Below are 18,556 nucleotides of genomic sequence, written 5' to 3'. Positions count from 1 at the left end.
ATTCTCAATCTTAATACAGTCAGTAGGAAGTGTGAATTAAAGCCATAATAATGAGCTACCACCACAGACCCACTAGAATGACTTAAAAATTTATTTTTTAATTGAGAGGCAGGGAGGCAGAGACAGACTCCTGCATGCTCCCCAACGGGAATCCACCTGGCAAACCCCTTACCAGGCAATGCTCTGCCCAGCTGGGCCACAGCTCTGTAGTCTGGCAACCAAGCTATTTTAGTGCCTGAGGCAAAGGCCATGAAGCTGTCCTCAGTGCCCAAGGCCAACTTGGCTTGAACCATTCAAACCTGGTTGTGGGAGAGGAAGAGAGACTGAGATAGAGAGGGGTAGAGGGATAGAGAAGCAAATGGTCGCTTCTTCTGTGTGCCCTGACTGGGAATCGAACTCAGGACTTCCACATGCCAGCCAACGCTCTACCACTGAGCCAACAGGCCAGGGCCATATGACTCAGTGCCAAAGTGTTGGTGAGGATGTGGAACAATTGGAACTCAGATGAATTACTAGTAGAAACTTAAAGTGTACAATCAGTTTGTGAAACCATTTGAGACATTCTTGCATGCTAAACATACACCTGCTGTGTAATCGAGCCAATAGAAATGACAGCATGTGTCCATGAAAGACTGGTACATGAATGTGTAGCAGTTTCTTTGTAGTAGCTAAAAACTGCCTGACCAGGCGGTGGCGCAGTGGATAGAGCATCGGATTGGGATGTGGAAGGACCCAGGTTCAAGACCCCCGAGGTCACCAGCTTGAGTGTGGGCTCATCTGACTTAAGCAAAAAAATAAAAATAAAAAGCTCACCACTGAGTAACCCCTGGCTCGAGCAAGGGGTTTCTCGGTCTGCTGAAGGTCCGCGGTCAAGGCACATATGCGAAAGCAATCAATGAACAACTAAGGTCTCACAACAAAAAACTGATAATTGGTGCTTCTCATCTCTCTCCATTCCTGTCTGTCCCTATCTATTCCTCTCTCTCTCTGTCCCTGTAAAAAAATTAAAAAATAAAACAAAACTGCAAACAAATGTCCAGCAGCAGTTAAATGAGTAAACAAATTACAGTATATCCACAGTGGACTATTACTCAGCCATAAAAAGAAACAAATTACTAATAAACACAACATGGTGAGTCTCAATTATGCTGAGTGAAAAAACCAGACCCAAAAAACTGATTCCATGTATATAAAATTCTACTAACTGCAGATTGCCTAGTGACAGATATAAACCAGTGCTTGCCTGGGGAGGGAACAGTGGGATGGGTTACAGGTGTCACAAAGCTGCTGAAGGTGATGGATATGTTCTCTATCGTGGTGGTGATGCTTCAGCTGATGTGGTATATACAGTATTTGTCAAAATTCTTCAAGTTGTAAACTTTTAAAATGTGCAGTTTATTCACCAGTCACACCTCACAATGAAAAAAATTTTAAGAAAAACACATTAGGATTTCTATCATTTGTTTCATTGAGATCTTTTATCTATGTATCACACACACACACACATACACACATACATACATACATATTTTGTGTTTTTGTGTGTGACAGAGAGAGGGACAGATAGGGACAGACAGGAGGGAGAGAAATGAGAAGCATCAGTTCTTTGTTGCAGCACCTTAGTTGTTCATTGACTACTTTCTTATATGTGCATTGACTGGGGGGCTACAGCAGAATGAGTGACCCCTTGCTCAAGCCAGTGAGCCCATGCTCAAGCCGGCAATCTCGGGATTTCAAACCTGGTCCTCAGCATCCCAGCCCCACGCTCTATCCACTGTATCACTGCCTGGTAAGGTGAGGTTTTTTATACTTTTAAGTATGAAATTTTAATCATATATAAGTATAGAAGGAGTAACAGTATCCCTTGTCTATTATTCCTGTTAAACATGTTAATTACACTTAGCCACATTTGTTGCAGGGTTTTAAAACTTTTCATGTATTCTAAGTCCCCATCCATTCTTCTACTTTCTCTGGCAGTGATCTTATATGTGATTCACTTTACATTTAACTTTTCACAGACATACCTGTTTTGTAAAAGTGAACTTTTGGTAGTATCTTTTTGTAGAAAGTCATGAGAGGATAGGGTTTAGGAAATTTAGAAATAGGTCTGCACAGATGAGTGGAAGATTCAGTGAAAGTGGAATAGGAGCTTCATTATTCTGAGGCCAGCTTCTCTGAACTCTGTGGCTTCCTGAAAAAAAGCTTATGGCTAGACGAAACTGTAAAAAAAGAAACAAGAATTTTGTTAGTGAATAAGAATCTTAGAGTAGGCAAGCACAAACACAGCTAGTCAAAGGGAGGTCAAGATCAGGCTTGTTGTGCTAGCATTAGCAGTCAGAGGCTTGGAAGATGGGAAAGTTCCTTCCAAAAGAGGGGGTGGGGACGTAAGAATAACAGTAGTCATTCTGAATACAAGGTGGGACAAAAGTAGATTAACAGTTCGTATGGCAAATGATATAGTAATTAATAATAATATAGGAATAAACTGCCTGACTAGGCCGTGGTGCAGTGGATGGACTGTCAAACTGGGATGCAGAAGACCCAGGTTCAAAACCCTGAGGTGGCCAGCTGTTGGGCAGATAAAATGTATTATGCTCACTTTGTTAAAGATAACACGAGGAGGCCCTCGCCCAGGTGATATTAATGTGTGTTGGGGTGGGCTAAAGGCAGGCAGAATCCTTGTAGCCTGGGGCTTGGTTTTGGGATTAAGCCTTTCCTATCCTTTTTGATGTGGGGTGGTACAATCCAATCATGCCTCAGGAAGTGACTGTATTAGAGACTACCCTATTTTGTATATTGGATTAAAGGTTGTGAAGCTACACTATAAAATGGGGGCAGAACGGGACTTGGCGCTTGGTTCCTGAGGTTAGCATGAGAGAGCAGAGAGAGTAGAGCCAGCAGCGGGAGAAAGGCCACGTGGAGGAGGCCAGGAGAAGCAGCCAAGATGGCGGAGTGCTGAGTGAGATGCCAGTCTGTACAGAGTTTGTATCTGGGATAAGGAAGGAGATGGGGAACAGAGGTGAATAAGTCTGGTGAGCTAGAAACCTTCGATTCTAGGAAACTTGGATAAGTCAGTGGCTTTGTGAGCACTGAATGTGACTGGGTTTTGGAGCCCAGTGTGTATTTTTACTTGCCCGCCTGGTGCAAGCTAGAATTAAAGACTATGGCCCATCAGTTTTTGGCTCCGCTGTTTCTTTGCCGACTGTCCGAATCCAATGCGAACCTGCATAGGCCAGAAGGCTGCTGTGATGGTGGCCCTGGTAGCCCTGGCCGTGGCCACTGGCCTTACACCAGCTTAAACGCAGGCTCACCAGCTTGAGTGTGGGATTGCTTGCTGGAGTGTGGGGTCATAGACATGACCTCATGCTCGCTAACTTGAGCCCAAAGATTGCTGGCTTGAAGCACAAGGTTGCTGGGTCACTCAGTCTGCTGTAGCCCCCCGGTCAAGGCACATATGAGAAAGCAATCAGTGAACAACTAAGGTGCCGCAACTATGAGTTGATGCTTCTCATCTCTCTCCCTTCCTGTCTGTCCCTATCTGTTTCTCTCTCTGACTCTCTTTCTCTGTCTCTCTCAAAAAAGAAAAAGAATAAACTGTTTGCATACTCAACTGTAAACCTATTTTTGCCACACCCTGTATAGAGAAGGGATATAGCAAAAAACCAAAGCTGTAGAAGAGGGTGGGGGCCTGTGGACTGGATGTGGAACTAGCTGCCAAAGGAGAGCTTCATCGGTGTTCACTCATGGGAGTGTGGAGCAAGTCATCTGTCCATTATGTATTCTGTTGGTTAATATTTGTAGAGCCCATGCTAAACTTTCTTTGATTGGGCTTATGAATCTAGTTGTTCAGTATAGAAGATACTGAAGAAATTGACATATCACGTGGGTCATATGGACCTAAGTCAAGTCAGACAGTGTAGTATTTGATCCTGTTGCCTGAAGCATTGTTTTTGAATTGGGTGGGGCGGGGGGTGTGATGGAGGAGAATGAGAAGTATCAACTCATAATTGCTTCCCTTTAGTTCATTGATTGCTTCTCTTGTGTGCCTTGACTGGGGGTCTCAAGCAGAGCCAATGACCTTTTGCTCAAGCCAATGACCTTGGGAGCACTCAAGCTGATGATCTCAGGGTTTCAAACCAGGACCTCAGCGTCCCAGGTCTATGCTGTATCCACTGCACCACCACCAGTCAGGCTAGTTTTAATGAGAACTTAAGAAAATTATGTGTTTGGGCCCTGGCAGGTTGGCTCAGTGGTAGAGCGTCGGCCTGACGTGCAGGAGTCGATTCCCAGCCAGGGCACACAGGAGAAGCGCCCACCTGCTTCTCCACCCCTCCCCCTCTCCTTCCTCTCTATCTCTCTTCCCCTCCCGCAGCCACGGCTCCATTGGAGCAAAGGTGGCCCGGGCGCTGAGGATGGCTCTATGGCCTCTGCCTCAGGCGCTAGAATGGCTCTGGTTGCAACAGAGCGATGCCCCAGATGGGCAGAGCATCGCCCCCTGGTGGGCATGCCAGGTGGATCCCAGTCGGGCGCATGCGGGAGTCTGTCTGACTGCCTCCCCATTTACAACTTCAGAAAAATACAAAAAAAAAAAAAAAGAAAGAAAAGAAAATTTTGTGTTTGTGTCATGTTTACATACAGAAGTATTCTGAAATCATGGCTTTGGAGTAAGCATTTTCCCAAACTTTAACCTTCTCCTGACATAGACATATTCTTCCAACAGCCTTTGTTCATATAGGTGTACTAAGATTAGGTGCAGAATTACAGCATATTCTCTTATGATCCATTCTGTTAGTAGTAGCAGAAATAGTCATTTCAAATGAAGTTGACTATGAAGAGTAGGAAAATTTCTTGGGAGGAGGTTTTGTTTTCAATCTTTGACTCACTAATTTTTTTACAAAGATGACCACATTATACTATCCAGAGAAATAACCTAAATAGCTTTTTGTCCTTCTAGATTTTGTTACCTGGAAATAATACCCACTCAGTTCTCCACCTCTTCCCCCCCCCCCACTTCTACACACACCCCAATTAGGTTTTTCCTTACTAATCTTACATGATCCGATCCTTGAGTTTATTTAGTCTTTCCTCGGCAATATTTTCACTGTTCTATTTCCCTTTTTCATATGTTGACTTGAAAATTATTGTGTTTTTTATTTATAATTGTACCAACCCTGCTGTAAGGTTCCTTTATCTTTTTTGTAGTGTAGACTTGATAAATTTGTTGCTGACTGACCACAATTACTAACCACACATTTTAGCCAGGAATGATAGAAAAAGGTTAGGAGGATAGGTGTATGGTAGTTCACTCTCTCTTTTACTTGTTCTTTTTTTCTTCTCATGTTTGCTGTCATTTACCAATGCATGTTTTTATCCTCCTTCTTGCTGTCCTACTTCATTTGAAACAAGAGAAATCTTTTTTTTTTTCCTACTAGTCCCTTGGGGCACATAGCAGATTCCACTAAGAAACCATTATTACCACTTCTGGATTTGTCCTTTACTCTGATCATGGAAACAAGTTCACAAAAGAAGTACACAATTTCAGGAGGGATTGTCATCCTTGAGGGAACTTAGTATAGCTAACCACCACCCTCAAGTCTGATACTTGCCAAATTGTTGGAAAGTAAATAGGGAAACAGGGTTCCAGACCTATGAAACATCCCCAGAGAAAGGCAAAGGGTTGTGAGTCTTTGTGTGGTAATGTGTTACTACCTTCTGGAATATTTTAAAGACAGGTTAGTAAGGTGACTGCATGTGAATCCAGATATACCCATCAGTCCACCTATTTGATTTTTTGCCTGGGGCAAGTTTTCTAACCACTTCAAGTCTATTATCTTTAGCCAGAAGTGTTATAATACCTACCTAACTTGCAGGGATATTGTAATATTCACTTTAATAATAAATATTAAGGTACTTAGTGTGCTGCCTATGATAAAGCCAGTATTTCCTTTAAAAGTATGTATTTATGTCATGATCAATATAGTTACAAGAATTGGAAATTTAGTTTGTTTATCCTAATAATAAAGTGAGAAATTCTGTGCTTTCATCAAATGTTCTCTCCTCTGCCTACCCTGCTTAGCACTCTCCCAGCAAGAAAAAAAAAAATTCAGAGGAGACATTGTTAAAATGGGGGAGATTACATAACAAGTAAAGTCTATTATTGCCATTACTTCATTGTTTACTATTAGATTGATTGAAACAGAACTAGTTATCTTATATATTAAAAAACCAGTTAAGACCACAGTTTGACACAAAAAAAGAATGAGTAAGTACTTCTCATGTTTATAAAGTATGTCGTCTATCTTGTACATGTTAAAACTTATAGGTAACATTTGAATTGGGACTATTAAAATGAAATTTAGTGCTTGTATTTATATTAAAGGAAAATTGAGAAATGTGCTAACAACTAGTATTTTAGTAAAAGTTTGTATATTTATAACTTAGTTTGGTTCCTTTCATATAGAAAGTAGCTTTCACTCTGACTCGTGTTTTAGTAAGTTGTTAAATAATTCCTGTTAAATAATTTCATGAGTGCATGTTAATAAATTCTCTGAACAGTTCTGATTTTTTTCCACTAGAGGGCCCTCTTAGAGAAGTTTTTCCTTGTTTAATGTCATTTCTGTACACCTTTTCTTGACAATTGAATTTTCTCAAAAAGAGAAAAGATAACACTAATTTCTCTTAGAATATAAATCTACAAACATACTTTCTGAGATATTGTTGGGGTATATTTTGTAAAGTTGCTCTTTTCTCCTCTTATGTCTTACATAGATGAAATATTTCTGTTCTCTATTAACTGCTAAAAGCTAGACTGGCTGCAGAAATGTATATAAAGCCCTTTTCGCTACCTAACTTCACAACATTATCTTACATAATTGTATACTGCCTTTCTTTCCACTCTTTACACCCCACACCCAAATCTCAACAACAGTTACAGTGGTAGTTGTGAGGGGGCAGATGCTATTTGAAGAAGTATGTCCCAAAAGAATATAGATTTTTTTTCTGGAAGATATTTTATTAGATACGTGCCAACAAACAAAGAAATTATTGAATGAGACTTTGTCCTCCTAAGCACAGAGCCCCAAATATTCAACTCAAGGATATTTATTTCCTGTAATTTTTTTTTATTTTATTTTTCCATTGATTTGAGAGAGGAAAGGGGCGGGGGGTAAGGGTGGGAGAGAGAAAGAGGAGCATCAAGTCATTGTTCCACTTAGTTTTTCTGTTTAATTGTGCACCCATTGGTTGCTTCTTGCATTTACCCTGATCAGGGACTGAATCTGTGACCTCAGCTCACTGGGACAACAGTCTATCCACTGAGAAACCTAGCCAAAGCCTCCTTCCCATAATGTCTTAACACTTCATTTAGCAAAGTCCAGAGGAATAGGAAGCAGAAATAGAAGACGTTAGGAGTGTTTGGTTTTTTTCTAGCTGTCCCTTGTATATTTTCCTGAGAGTGATGGGCCCTAGGGCAGAGTAGGAGTGACTGGGAGTCTTTAGCACTTTCTTTTATTTCTCTTGGAGTGTAGGGAGTGAAGAATTGATTCAAGGAAACCATAATACTGATTAGTGTAAAATCTTGCTTGTTTTCTTTTTGTTTTTTTGTTTTGTTTTTACGAGAGAAACAGAGACAGACAGGAATGGAGAGAGATGGGAAGCATCAACTTATAGTTGTGGCACTTTAGTTATTCATGGATTGCTTTCTCATATGTGACTTGACCAGGGTCTTCAGTTGAGCCAGTGACCCCTTGCACAAGCCAGCAACCTTTGGGGTGAAGCCAGTGACCGTATTATCATATCTATGATCCCATGCTCAAGCCATCGACCATGCACTCAAGCTCGTTACCATGTGTTCAAGCCAGTGACCTCAGTATTTGAACCTGGGTCCTCAGCATCCCAGGTCGATGCTCTATCCAATGTGCCACTATCAGGCAGCTTGCTTGTTTTTTTTTTTTGTTTTTTTGTTGTTGTTTTTTTGCTTGTATTTTTAATTCAGTCCAGTATATACCCTTTGACTTTTCATAACATTTGTCTTGGTTTAGTTTATTTTCTGTTAAATTAATATGCATAAAAACCACCCAAGGACCTTGTTGATAATACAGATATTCAAGCCTCAGCGACAGAGAATTTAATGGAATAGATCTTGTTGGGGTATCAATACTGTTTAACAATCTTCATTACCACTTTTACCCTGGTGATTTTTTTATGCAAACCAAAGTTGAAGGTTTAATGGAAAGAACAAACTAGACCTATCTTCTTTCTCAGAAACCTGCTCACCTGCTGTTTCCATAACCTTAAACGAGTTTCTTAATACTCTTGACTCAGGAGTCTTGAGTAACATCTAGAAAAGGAGAAAATATATTTCTTTTGGATTGTTAGGAGGGTTAGATTAATTAACATGTATGATAGTGGTTGTAACAAAGGTTGGCCCACAGAAAGCATTTCCTGATGCCCTCTCCATTACACATGAAATTTGGCTCTTGCCTACCTGTCACTCCTGTCACATCCTTACCTCTACTCTATATAAGTTAGATCTTGTATAAATAAGTACGTTTTTGAGGCTTCCGTGTCTTTACCTGTGTAATCACCTGTCCTGGTAATGCCTTCTGCTGCTTTCTTTTTAATAATTTATTCTCCAGTAAGGTTATTTACTTGCCATAGCTTCTGTGACCACTTTAACATTTCTACATCCCCTAACCCCACCAAACACTTTCTTTTGCTTGTCTCTGTTCAGTCTTCTCCCACTGAGAGGCATTGTGCTATAATGAAAAGAGCTTGAGTTCTGTAAGCGGACATAGGAATGAATCCTGACAGCCTCTAACTAGGTGTGAGTTTGGACAAATTGTTTTCAGTCCTCTCAGTGCTTTCTTTTTTCTTTGAAATGTACACAGTTAGGACAATATTACTGTCCCATGTTGTGAATAATATGTGTGAAGCACATAGCACATAAGCTTTCAGTAAATAATTGCTCTTTCTTTTTATGATGATTTTATGTATCTTTCCCATTACTCATCTTTCTATGCTCAATGCATAATAAAAACTGACATTTAGCCTGACCAGGTGGTGGCACAGTGGACAGAGTGTCGACTTGGGACGCTGAGAACCCAGGTTCGAAACCCCAAGGTCGCCAGTCTGAGCACAGGCTCACCAGCTTGAGTGCAGGGTCCCCAACTTAAGCGTGGAATCATAAACATGACGCCATAGTTGCTGGCTTGAAGTTCAAGGATGCTGTCTTGAGCAAGAGGTCACAGGCTCGGCTGAAGACCCCTGATCAATACTGTATATTTCAGATTTCATTAGATTAAAATTATATGTAGCTAAATTAAACTGTTTAAGTTCAAATTTAACCTTCGCAGTAAAAGCAGTAATGACTTGAGATAAGGGTTTTGAGATGATTTACTTATCACAATTAAAATTTAGTAATTTGATATGTCATAATGTGATAGTTTAATAAAATAGCTTTCTGACAAATTTTCAAAGTATTTTTTTTTCTTGTAATAGCAACAGTTAATTGAGTTGGATGAAAGTAGACAGAGATTATTGCAGAAATGCAAGGAACTTATGAGGCGCGCTAAGCAAGTATGTAACCTGGGTGTGGAGCAGACCATTCCTCGAGAGTATCAGACAGTAAGTATAAGAAGTATATAATGCCACAGGTTAACATAATCTTTAAGCTTAACGTGTTAGGCATTGTAATGGGCCATAAAAAATGTGATGTGCCATAAAACTAGATGTTTTCCCAGTTTTAAACTGAATATGTAATTATGCTGAACAGATTTTCTCTACTCAAACTTGTAGTAATCAGTCATGTTATTTAATGCTGAAGTTATTAAAACGGTATACCTTGCAGAAATACTAATTCCTTAACATTCATTCTTCCAGTAAAGGATTTTTCCCTCCAAGCCACCTTTTTAGGGGTAGGGTCAGGACATATGAGGTGTAGTTTTTCATGAACTATCATGTCAGTAATTGGTATGTAAGAAACAATAAGTATCCTGGCCGTGGTGGCACAGTAGATAAAGCATCGACCTGGAATGCTGATGTTGCTGGTTCGAAACCCAGGGTTTGCCTGGTCAAGGCACATATGGGAGTTGAGGCTTCCTGCTCCTTCCCCCTCCCCTCTCTAAAACAAATAAAGTAGATTAAAATAAAATTTTCTTTTTATACAGTAAGTAGAGGTGATATTTAGAAAAACCGGCAATGTGAAAATGTTTTCCTGGATGTTAGGGTTTTTATTTGGAGTTTTAATGTGAGCTGAATCTTTAGGGCCAACTTGTTGGTAAGTTCAGGAGAAAAGAGTCTTTTTTCTTTCCATTATCTTTTTTTATGCTGATATGTCATTCAGTTAGTAAAATGAGGAAATTTTGCCCTTTAGTCTAAGCTTCACCATTAATTATATAGCCCTGTGACCGTAAACTTGATCTGACAGGTAAAGATAATACCATTTCTACGTATCTGTTCTCTCAGAATAATATCACAATGAGAAAAGGAATGGGAAATAAATTTTAAAATATTTATAGGTTTTTTTTATTCATAGTTTCAGAGTTATCTATTTCAATAATGAAATATCTACAAAGGATATAAATAGAACTGTAAAAAAATTAATTTGAATTATAATTTTTAAATCCTCAAAGATTTTACTCGAACAGTGGTTTGCAAACTCATTAGTGAAAGAACAAAATATCAACAGTACAACGATTGAAATTTCTTTTGAGAGCCAAATTTTTTAAACTTAAACTATATAGGTAGGTACATTCGTTATCGAGGTAGCTAGCGCCCGCACGTGGTATTTTGTGGAAGAGCCACACTCAAGGGGCCAAAAAGCCGCATGTGGCTCGTGAGTTGCAGTTTACCAACCAGGGCTCTAGGATATCAGAAATAGAAACCACAGAGAATAGATCTGACTAGGTTCATAGTTAGAAATTAGTGGCTTTTAAAGGCAAATTGAGGAGCTGTTGTTTCTAAAACTTTGCTAGAATGTCTCCAAAATACACTGGGTTATCATAAAATAAGTAATAATTTAATATCTATACTAATTTTTTTTCAGAAAGTGGTATGATTCTATCCTTGATAAATCATACTGTTTTTGAAAGGAATAAGATAAATTATATGTTCATTAAAAAGTGTGTGTGTGTGTGTCAGATACACTTCCTTTTCTACTGAAATTTATATTCTAGTCTGAACCATGGGGTAGACAAAAAACAAATCAAAAAGCCAATAGACAATGTCGGGTAGCAAGAAAAGTAAGGTAAGAGGACAGAATGTCAAGGAAGGTTCCTTTGAGAAGATACTATTTTAGGTGAGTCCCGAGTAAAAAGAAGACATCAGTCAAGTGAAGATTTGATGAAAAAGTATCCCAGGCAGTGAAAGTGGCTCATACAAAGCCCCTGGCAAAGAAGAATATTTGGCATCTTTCAGAGTAACAGGAATCTCAGGGGGGCCAAAAAATGATGGTATAATAAGCAGGAAGGAAGGCAAAGTGAGGTCATGTATGTCATCATAGACCATAGGAGAAGTTTGGGTTTTATTTTGAAATGGAATCCACTGGAGGATTTTAAACATAGGAATGATGTGACTACTGGAAATATCAGGGGGAACATTTTATAAAGTATATGATTGTCTAACTACTCTGCTGTACACCTGAAACCAATACAACATAATAGTGAAAGTAAACTTGAATTGAAAAATAATTTTTTTAATAAGATACGAACTTCAAAGAACTTTCTCATCCCATCAGAATTGACAGAGTTTTTTGTTAGTATTACTTAATCTTAAAATATTCATTGAAAAAAGAAATAAAAGAGAATTCCTAACTACTATATGGAGAATAGTTAGAGAAGCAAGGAAACCATTGAGATTATTTCTTTGGACCAGACAAGAAATTCTAGTGGCATGGGTTAGAAAGGAAACACTGGAAAGGAAGAAGTTTATAGATTTGAGTATCATTTAAAGACAGCCAGCAGAGTATGCTAATAGATTTGAGGTGACGGATTAGAGAGAGAACCCCTAAGTTTTGCCATGTACTGAAATGATGATTGAAGAGAGAAATACGTTTGCTCAGATTGGTGGAGAAGGTGGGTAAAATGAAGATTTCTGTTTTACCATCTTAAATTTAAGATGCCTATGAGAGTCAAGTGAAGATAGTAAATAAGTGTTGGGCACATGGATTCAAACATCAGTGGACAGATTTAGTAAAATATACTTGACAAATACCTGCAGTCCTGTAGAAGTTAACTGCTTTCTAAAAGGTTAAAAAATACTTAAGATATTAGATTATAGTAATGCTGTCAGTATCTTTTTCAGAAGTTCAATATTCATTTTGTACCTTGTAGTATATGAACTTTGCAGGTTGTGCTGGCAAAACTGAACTGCTTACTGCCCTTCATAGGAAAGTTATTTGTTCTAATGTCTCTGTGGCCTGGACTCAACAAATAGCACTGTGGTGAAATTCTGCTGCCAAAGTCATTGGATTCTTAGGATGCTTTTATAAGTACAGTATAAAATTCTAACTTCTTGCTCTCTTCCAATGCCCCACATATTCTGGACCTATTCTACCAATTCAGCAAGTACCCACCATTCCAAAAGGACACAGCTCCTCACCCCTTATGGTATGCAGTGCTCATTCTCTTCTCCCACCTTCTAGCTCCCTCTGCCTTGCTCTTCCTTAACCTGAAGGCCTAGAGCTGAGTTCTGGCCGCTGCACTCTCTCACTCTCATGTAGCTTCCTATAGCATGAACTCATACTTCCTTCTCTAAATCCATAGCCCATCTGATATGTGCTGCTTATTTTAATTCTCAACATCAATACACTGCCTTAAGATATTATCTAGTGTTAAGTATATATATTTTGTTTCTTTTTAGAGTGAAGTGTAAGCTTTTTAGAAGCGAAAAGCCCTGTTTATAGTAACTTTGATTCCTTGTGTGTTAGCATGCTGTGAACACATAGTAGTAGATCCTTGGCAGAATATTTTTCTATTTGAAATGAACTGTTTTTATTGTACTATTTAAAATGATGGACAATTTTTTCTTCTTTAGGCTTTCCAAGATCTTCCAAACACATTGGATGAAATTGATGCTTTATTAGCTGAAGAAAGATCAAGAGCTTCTTGCTTCACAGGACTGAATCCGACAGTATGACTCTTTCCCTATTGCCTACTGCAGCATCACCCCCCCACACACACACGCACGCACATGCACGTGTGCGCACACTCACACAGTTTCCTCCAGTACTTGCCTCCCACTCTGTACTAGAGTGCTTGGTAATAATAAGCTAGACAGCAGGAACAATGTGCTTTAAATGCCAGATTTCTGAATCTATTAGAATTTTAAATAGATTTTTCCTAAGGAACACTGTGTTCTGTGCCTTTTCTTTATAAAAAGAATTGTTGGGCTAACCTGAAATACTACAGTGTCTTTTTTCAAAAATAAAAGATGGCATTTTCCACATAAGAACATAACAAACAATGCAGCATTTTTGCATTTTCAGTTAATGTTTTAATTGATGAACATTTCTGTAATTTTATCCTTTAGTAGATTTATCATAAAGAAATAATTTTTCCATGCCAGGTTGTTGAGGAATACACAAAAAGAGAAGAAGAAATAGAGCAGTTAACTGAGGAGCTCAAGATAAAGAAAGTTGAACTGGATAAATATAGGGAAAGCATTTCACAGGTAATTACTTAATCTTTGTATTTTCTTTTTGTCATGTTCTTAGGATTAATCATATGGGTATGTAGAATAATACAAAATGAAATGATATACTTCTAAGAAAAAGTACAATATATGTTGTCATGACTAGATTAATGCTGATATTAAATTTGTTTTATGTAAAGTTGTATATTAGAATGTAATAACACTTATTTTAAATTGTATTTTTATATTGCCTTTATTTGTAGGTAAAAGAGAGATGGCTTAATCCTTTAAAAGAGCTGGTAGAAAAAATTAATGAAAAATTCAGCAATTTTTTTAGTTCCATGCAGTGTGCTGGTGAAGTTGATCTCTATACAGAAAATGAGGTAAACTTGCATTTGAAATGTTTCCTGGCAAATAATTTTAATTATATGTACATTGTTTATATACCCTAGAGTTATATATGAAAGTTTTGTTTATTAAAAATGTGTTTAAAGGAAGGAAAGACCACCAGTGGGATTTTGGGATTTTATCAAGGTCGCTTTGTGTGTGTGACATTTGAGATTGGTGACTAATACTTCACTAACTCTTTATACCCAGACTGAGCAGTAGTTAGTTATTCAGCTGTGATGAGCAGATGCACTGCATTGCTTTATTTTTTTAACCTTTTTTTTTTTTTTTTTTACAGAGACAGAGAGTCAGAGAGAGGGATAGATAGGGACAGACAGACAGGAATGGAGAGATGAGAAGCATCAATCATCAGTTTTTCGTTGCGACATCTTAGTTGTTCATTGATTGCTTTCTCATATGTGCCTTGACCGCGGGCCTTCAGCAGACTGAGTAACCCCTTGCTCGAGCCAGCGACCTTGGGTCCAAGCTGGTGAGCTTTGCTCAAACCAGGTGAGCCTGTGCTTAAGCTGGCAACCTCAGGGTCTTGAACCTGGGTCCTCTGCATCCCAGTTCGACACTATCCACTGCACCACCGCCTGATCAGGCTTTTTTTTTTTTTTTTAACATGAGAGGCGAGAAGGCAGAGAGACAGACTCCTGCTAGCACCTTGACCGGGATCCACCAGACAAGCCCTCTATGGGGCAATGCTCTGCCCATCTAGGGCATTGCTCCCTTGCTTGGCAACCAAGCTATTTTAGTGCCTGAGACAAGGTCACGGAGCTATCCTCAGTTTCCTGGGGCCAACTTGTTCAAGCCATTTGAGCCATGGCTGCAGGAGGAGAAGAGACAGAGAGAGAGAAGGGGGAGGGTGGAGAAGCAAATGATTGATTTTCCTATATGCCCTGGCCAGGGACTTCCACATGCTGGCCCGACACTCTACCACTGAGCCAACTGGCCAGGGGCTTTTGTGAGTGTGTGTGTGAGAGAGAAAGAGACAAGAAAGGAGAGAGAGAGGAGGGTGAGAAGCATTAACTCATAGTTGCTTTCACTTTAGTTGTGCATTGAGCTTTTTGTATGTGCCTTGACTGGGGCCAAGTTAGTGTCCCCTTGCTCAAGCCAGCGACCCCAGGCTCACCAGCCCACACTTAGAGCTAGTGATTTTGGGGTTTTGAACGAGCAACCTTAGCGTTCCTGGTCAGTGCTTTATCCACTGCGCCACCACCGGTCAGGCTGTACTGCATTGCTTTAAAATCTGCCACTGTCAGCCCTGGCCGGTTGGCTCAGTGGTAGAGCGTCAGCCTGGCGTGCAGAAGTCCCGGGTTTGATTCCCGGCCAGGGCACACAGGAGAGGCGCCCATCTGCTTCTCCACCCCTCCCCCTCTCCTTCCTCTCTGTCTCTCTCTTCCCCTCCCGTAGCCGAGGCTCCATTGGAGCAAGGATGGCCCGGGCGCTGGGGATGGCTCCTTGGCCTCTGCCCCAGGCGCTGGAGTGGCTCTGGTCGCGACAGAGCGACGCTCCAGAGGGGCATAGCATCGCCCCCTGGTGGGCGTGCCGGGTGGATCCCGGTCGGGCGCATGAGGGAGTCTGTCTGACTGTCTCTCCCCGTTTCCAGCTTCAGAAAAATACAAAAAAAAAAAAAAAATTGTAATAAAAAAATAAATAAATAAATAAAATCTGCCACTGTCCATGTTGGAAGAGTCATAAATTGGCAAATATAACTGAAATAAAATGTAATAACAATGCTGTTGTTTTGATCAATAAAAATATGTGAATATTTGCTGCTAATTATTGAGCTATGTTTCTGCATTGCAATGGTGGGTAAAATAAAATAACCATTAAAAGTATAAAGAGATAAACTGGAATTTGCTTCAAAATAATGAAAATTACAAGTGAAGTTATAGGTGAAACAAGAATGGTTCAGTATTGATCACAGTTGAGACTAATATTAGTGTTCTAATTTTGTAGATGTTGTTTTTTTAAGAACAAAAGAAATGAAGATAAAAATGCTTTGCCTTCATAATTCAACATTTTGCATTTTAGCTCATATGCAGTTTTTACGTCTGTTAAATATAAAGCCAAGGTAGGGCCTTTTTTTTCCCTTAGGAACTCTGCCCCATGACTCCATCTATTTAGTATGAAACATAAGGATAGCAAACTTCATTTCACATTTAAGTTCTAGTAAGATCATAGACCCTGCCACAGTAACTGTCATCTACATAGCCTTTGGATTTGTTCACATTAAGGGACATGTTGTAGTAACAGTAATTTATCATGTACTTCCTGTGCGCCAGGCACTGTGTCAGCCACTTTGAAGTTTGTTACCTTGTTTAACCCTCACAACCATTCTATAAAGCAAGTACTTTTATCAACCCAATTTTACAAATAAAGAAACTGAAACTAAAGATCATGAAGCTACCAAGTGGTAAAGCAAAAAATCAAATCCTAGACCTCATTCCAGAGCCTAAGCAATTAATACTGCCTCTTCAGTGGAAGTGGCATAGTTTTTGGGATGAAAATTTGATTACTGAGAGCTTTGTCAAACTCAGAGTAACTACAGGATCATGATCAAGCAATTGATGGAAGCCTATGGAACTTGACCTGCCATAGAATTCCCATTCTTTAACCTAAATTCTATTGCATGGTGCTATAACTTTATCATGTGTTCTTTAGTTCTTCTCTGTTTCAGATGGTAACTCGTTACAATAGTAGTAATTTTTAGCCTTTTCAATGCCGTTTTCCTTCCTCACTATGGGCCCAGGAAAATGGACATTCTTGTCTCTTCTCAGCCTCTCCTTGGAATGTTTCTATTCTGGGCTCTCAGTCATGGTTCTCGCACTGCCTTCTTTGGCCAAAGCCTTCAGTGAGATGGAGAAAGCTAAAATGGACAAAGAATAGATAGTAGAGCCAAAAACAAAACTCTAGCAATCAAAGTTGACCTAGTTAAAAATGGTGTAGTTAATAAATTTGTTATGCAATTCAATGTATAAATTTAAAAATTAGACTTTACAAAGCAAAACTTAAAATGTACTGTCATTTATTTGTTCCAAAAAGATTGAAGGTGGCATTTCTAAAATTTGATAGCTGTCAGGATTCTTATATATATTTATGATTAAGATATCTGTATCTTTATAGAAGTTTTTATTGTTAATCTTAGACTTCTGCTGTCCAGTGTGGTAGCCAGTAACTGTATATGGCTACTGAGCACGTAAAGGGTGTAAAATGTGCTGTTAAGTGTACAATACACAAATTTCGAAGACTTAGTATGAAAAAAGAATGTAAACTATTGTATTAAAATATTTTATATTGATTATATGTTAATGATATTTTGGCTATACTGGATTAAATAAAATATTGAAATTCACATATTTTTAACTTTTTTAATGTGGCTAACAGAACATTTTAAATTGCATATGTGGCTTGCATTATATTTCTTGGACAGTGCTGTCTTAGACCTTACAGTTCTATTCATTAGTTAACCTTTCATAATAACATCATGTATCTCACTTTTCGAGTAAATCTGAGCCTGACTGATCTAGAAATGACTAATGAGAGTAGTAAGTAAGCTTTAGAGCAGCCTCATTTGGGGCAAAATTTAAAGAACACTAAGTATGCTTATATTTTATATATATATACAGAGAGAGAGTCAGAGAGAGGGATAGATAGGGACAGACAGACAGGAATAGAGATAGATGAGAAGCATCAATCATTAGTTTTTTGTTGCGACACCATAGTTGTTTATTGATTGCTTTCTCATATGTGCCTTGACCGCGGGCCTTCAGCAGACTGAATAACCCCTTGCTCGAGCCAGTGACCTTGGGTCCAAGCTGGTGAGCTTTTGCTCAAACCAGATGAGCCCGCACTCAAGCTGACGACCTCGGGGTCTTGAACCTGGGTTCTCCGCATCCCAGTCCGATGCTCTATCTATTGCGCCACCGCCTGGTCAGGCCTAACAAATATATTTTTAAAGTATGCTTATAGTCTCTGCCTACTTTGTTCTTATCCAGCTATAGAAGCGGGAGAGCTTTTGGACCTATGTAGTGACAGACACCACTGCCTCTCTAGTAGAAAATAGCACAGTATATGCCATTGTATTCTAATGATTTATACCTAGATCTTTAAAACCTAGCAGTTTATTTATTTATTTATTTAAACCTACTCATTTTGGAGCTAGAAATAGGTAGTGTCTTTCTATGACAGGGTTCTTCTCTTAGTAATTTCTAAAAACCCTTAGGAAAGCCTACTAAAGTTAAGAAGGAATAGTATAAAACGAAAAAAATTGCTCTTAATCTAAATATTTTTCATTCTGAAATAGTTCCTTAGAGACCCACTAAAACTTACAAATAGCAACTAGTTCTTTACTATTTTATTGGTTTACTTTAGACTGTCATAAATTTTTAGTTCTTTATTTATTCAGTCTGAGAGAGAGCAAGCCAGCAAATGAGAGACAGACAGGAAGGGAGAGAGATGAGAAACATCAAGTCTTTCTTGTTGCACCATAGTTCATTGATTGCTTTCTCGTATGTGCCTTGATGGGGGAGGG

At 39.0% G+C, this 18,556-nt stretch overlaps 1 protein-coding gene across 2 annotated transcripts in view; it reads left to right on the top strand.

The window, feature by feature from the left end:
- Positions 1 to 18,556, top strand: part of SMC5 (structural maintenance of chromosomes 5) — a 101,204-nt gene that overhangs the window by 80,473 nt on the left and 2,175 nt on the right. Inside the window, exons 18-22 of one of the 2 annotated variants that reach the window (XM_066257111.1) lie at positions 9,499 to 9,624; positions 12,561 to 12,605; positions 13,033 to 13,128; positions 13,564 to 13,668; positions 13,893 to 14,012. In XM_066257111.1, the coding sequence (XP_066113208.1) occupies positions 9,499 to 9,624; positions 12,561 to 12,605; positions 13,033 to 13,128; positions 13,564 to 13,668; positions 13,893 to 14,012 (492 nt within the window). The remainder of the gene's footprint in view (positions 1 to 9,498; positions 9,625 to 12,560; positions 12,606 to 13,032; positions 13,129 to 13,563; positions 13,669 to 13,892; positions 14,013 to 18,556) is intronic. The other variant, XM_066257112.1, reaches the window with a different exon arrangement.

This window comes from Saccopteryx bilineata, chromosome 2 (assembly GCF_036850765.1).
Source record: "Saccopteryx bilineata isolate mSacBil1 chromosome 2, mSacBil1_pri_phased_curated, whole genome shotgun sequence".
NCBI lineage: Eukaryota > Metazoa > Chordata > Mammalia > Chiroptera > Emballonuridae > Saccopteryx > Saccopteryx bilineata.
The sequence above is the reverse complement of the archived record's forward strand: the minus strand, read 5'-3'. Positions and strand labels throughout refer to the sequence as shown.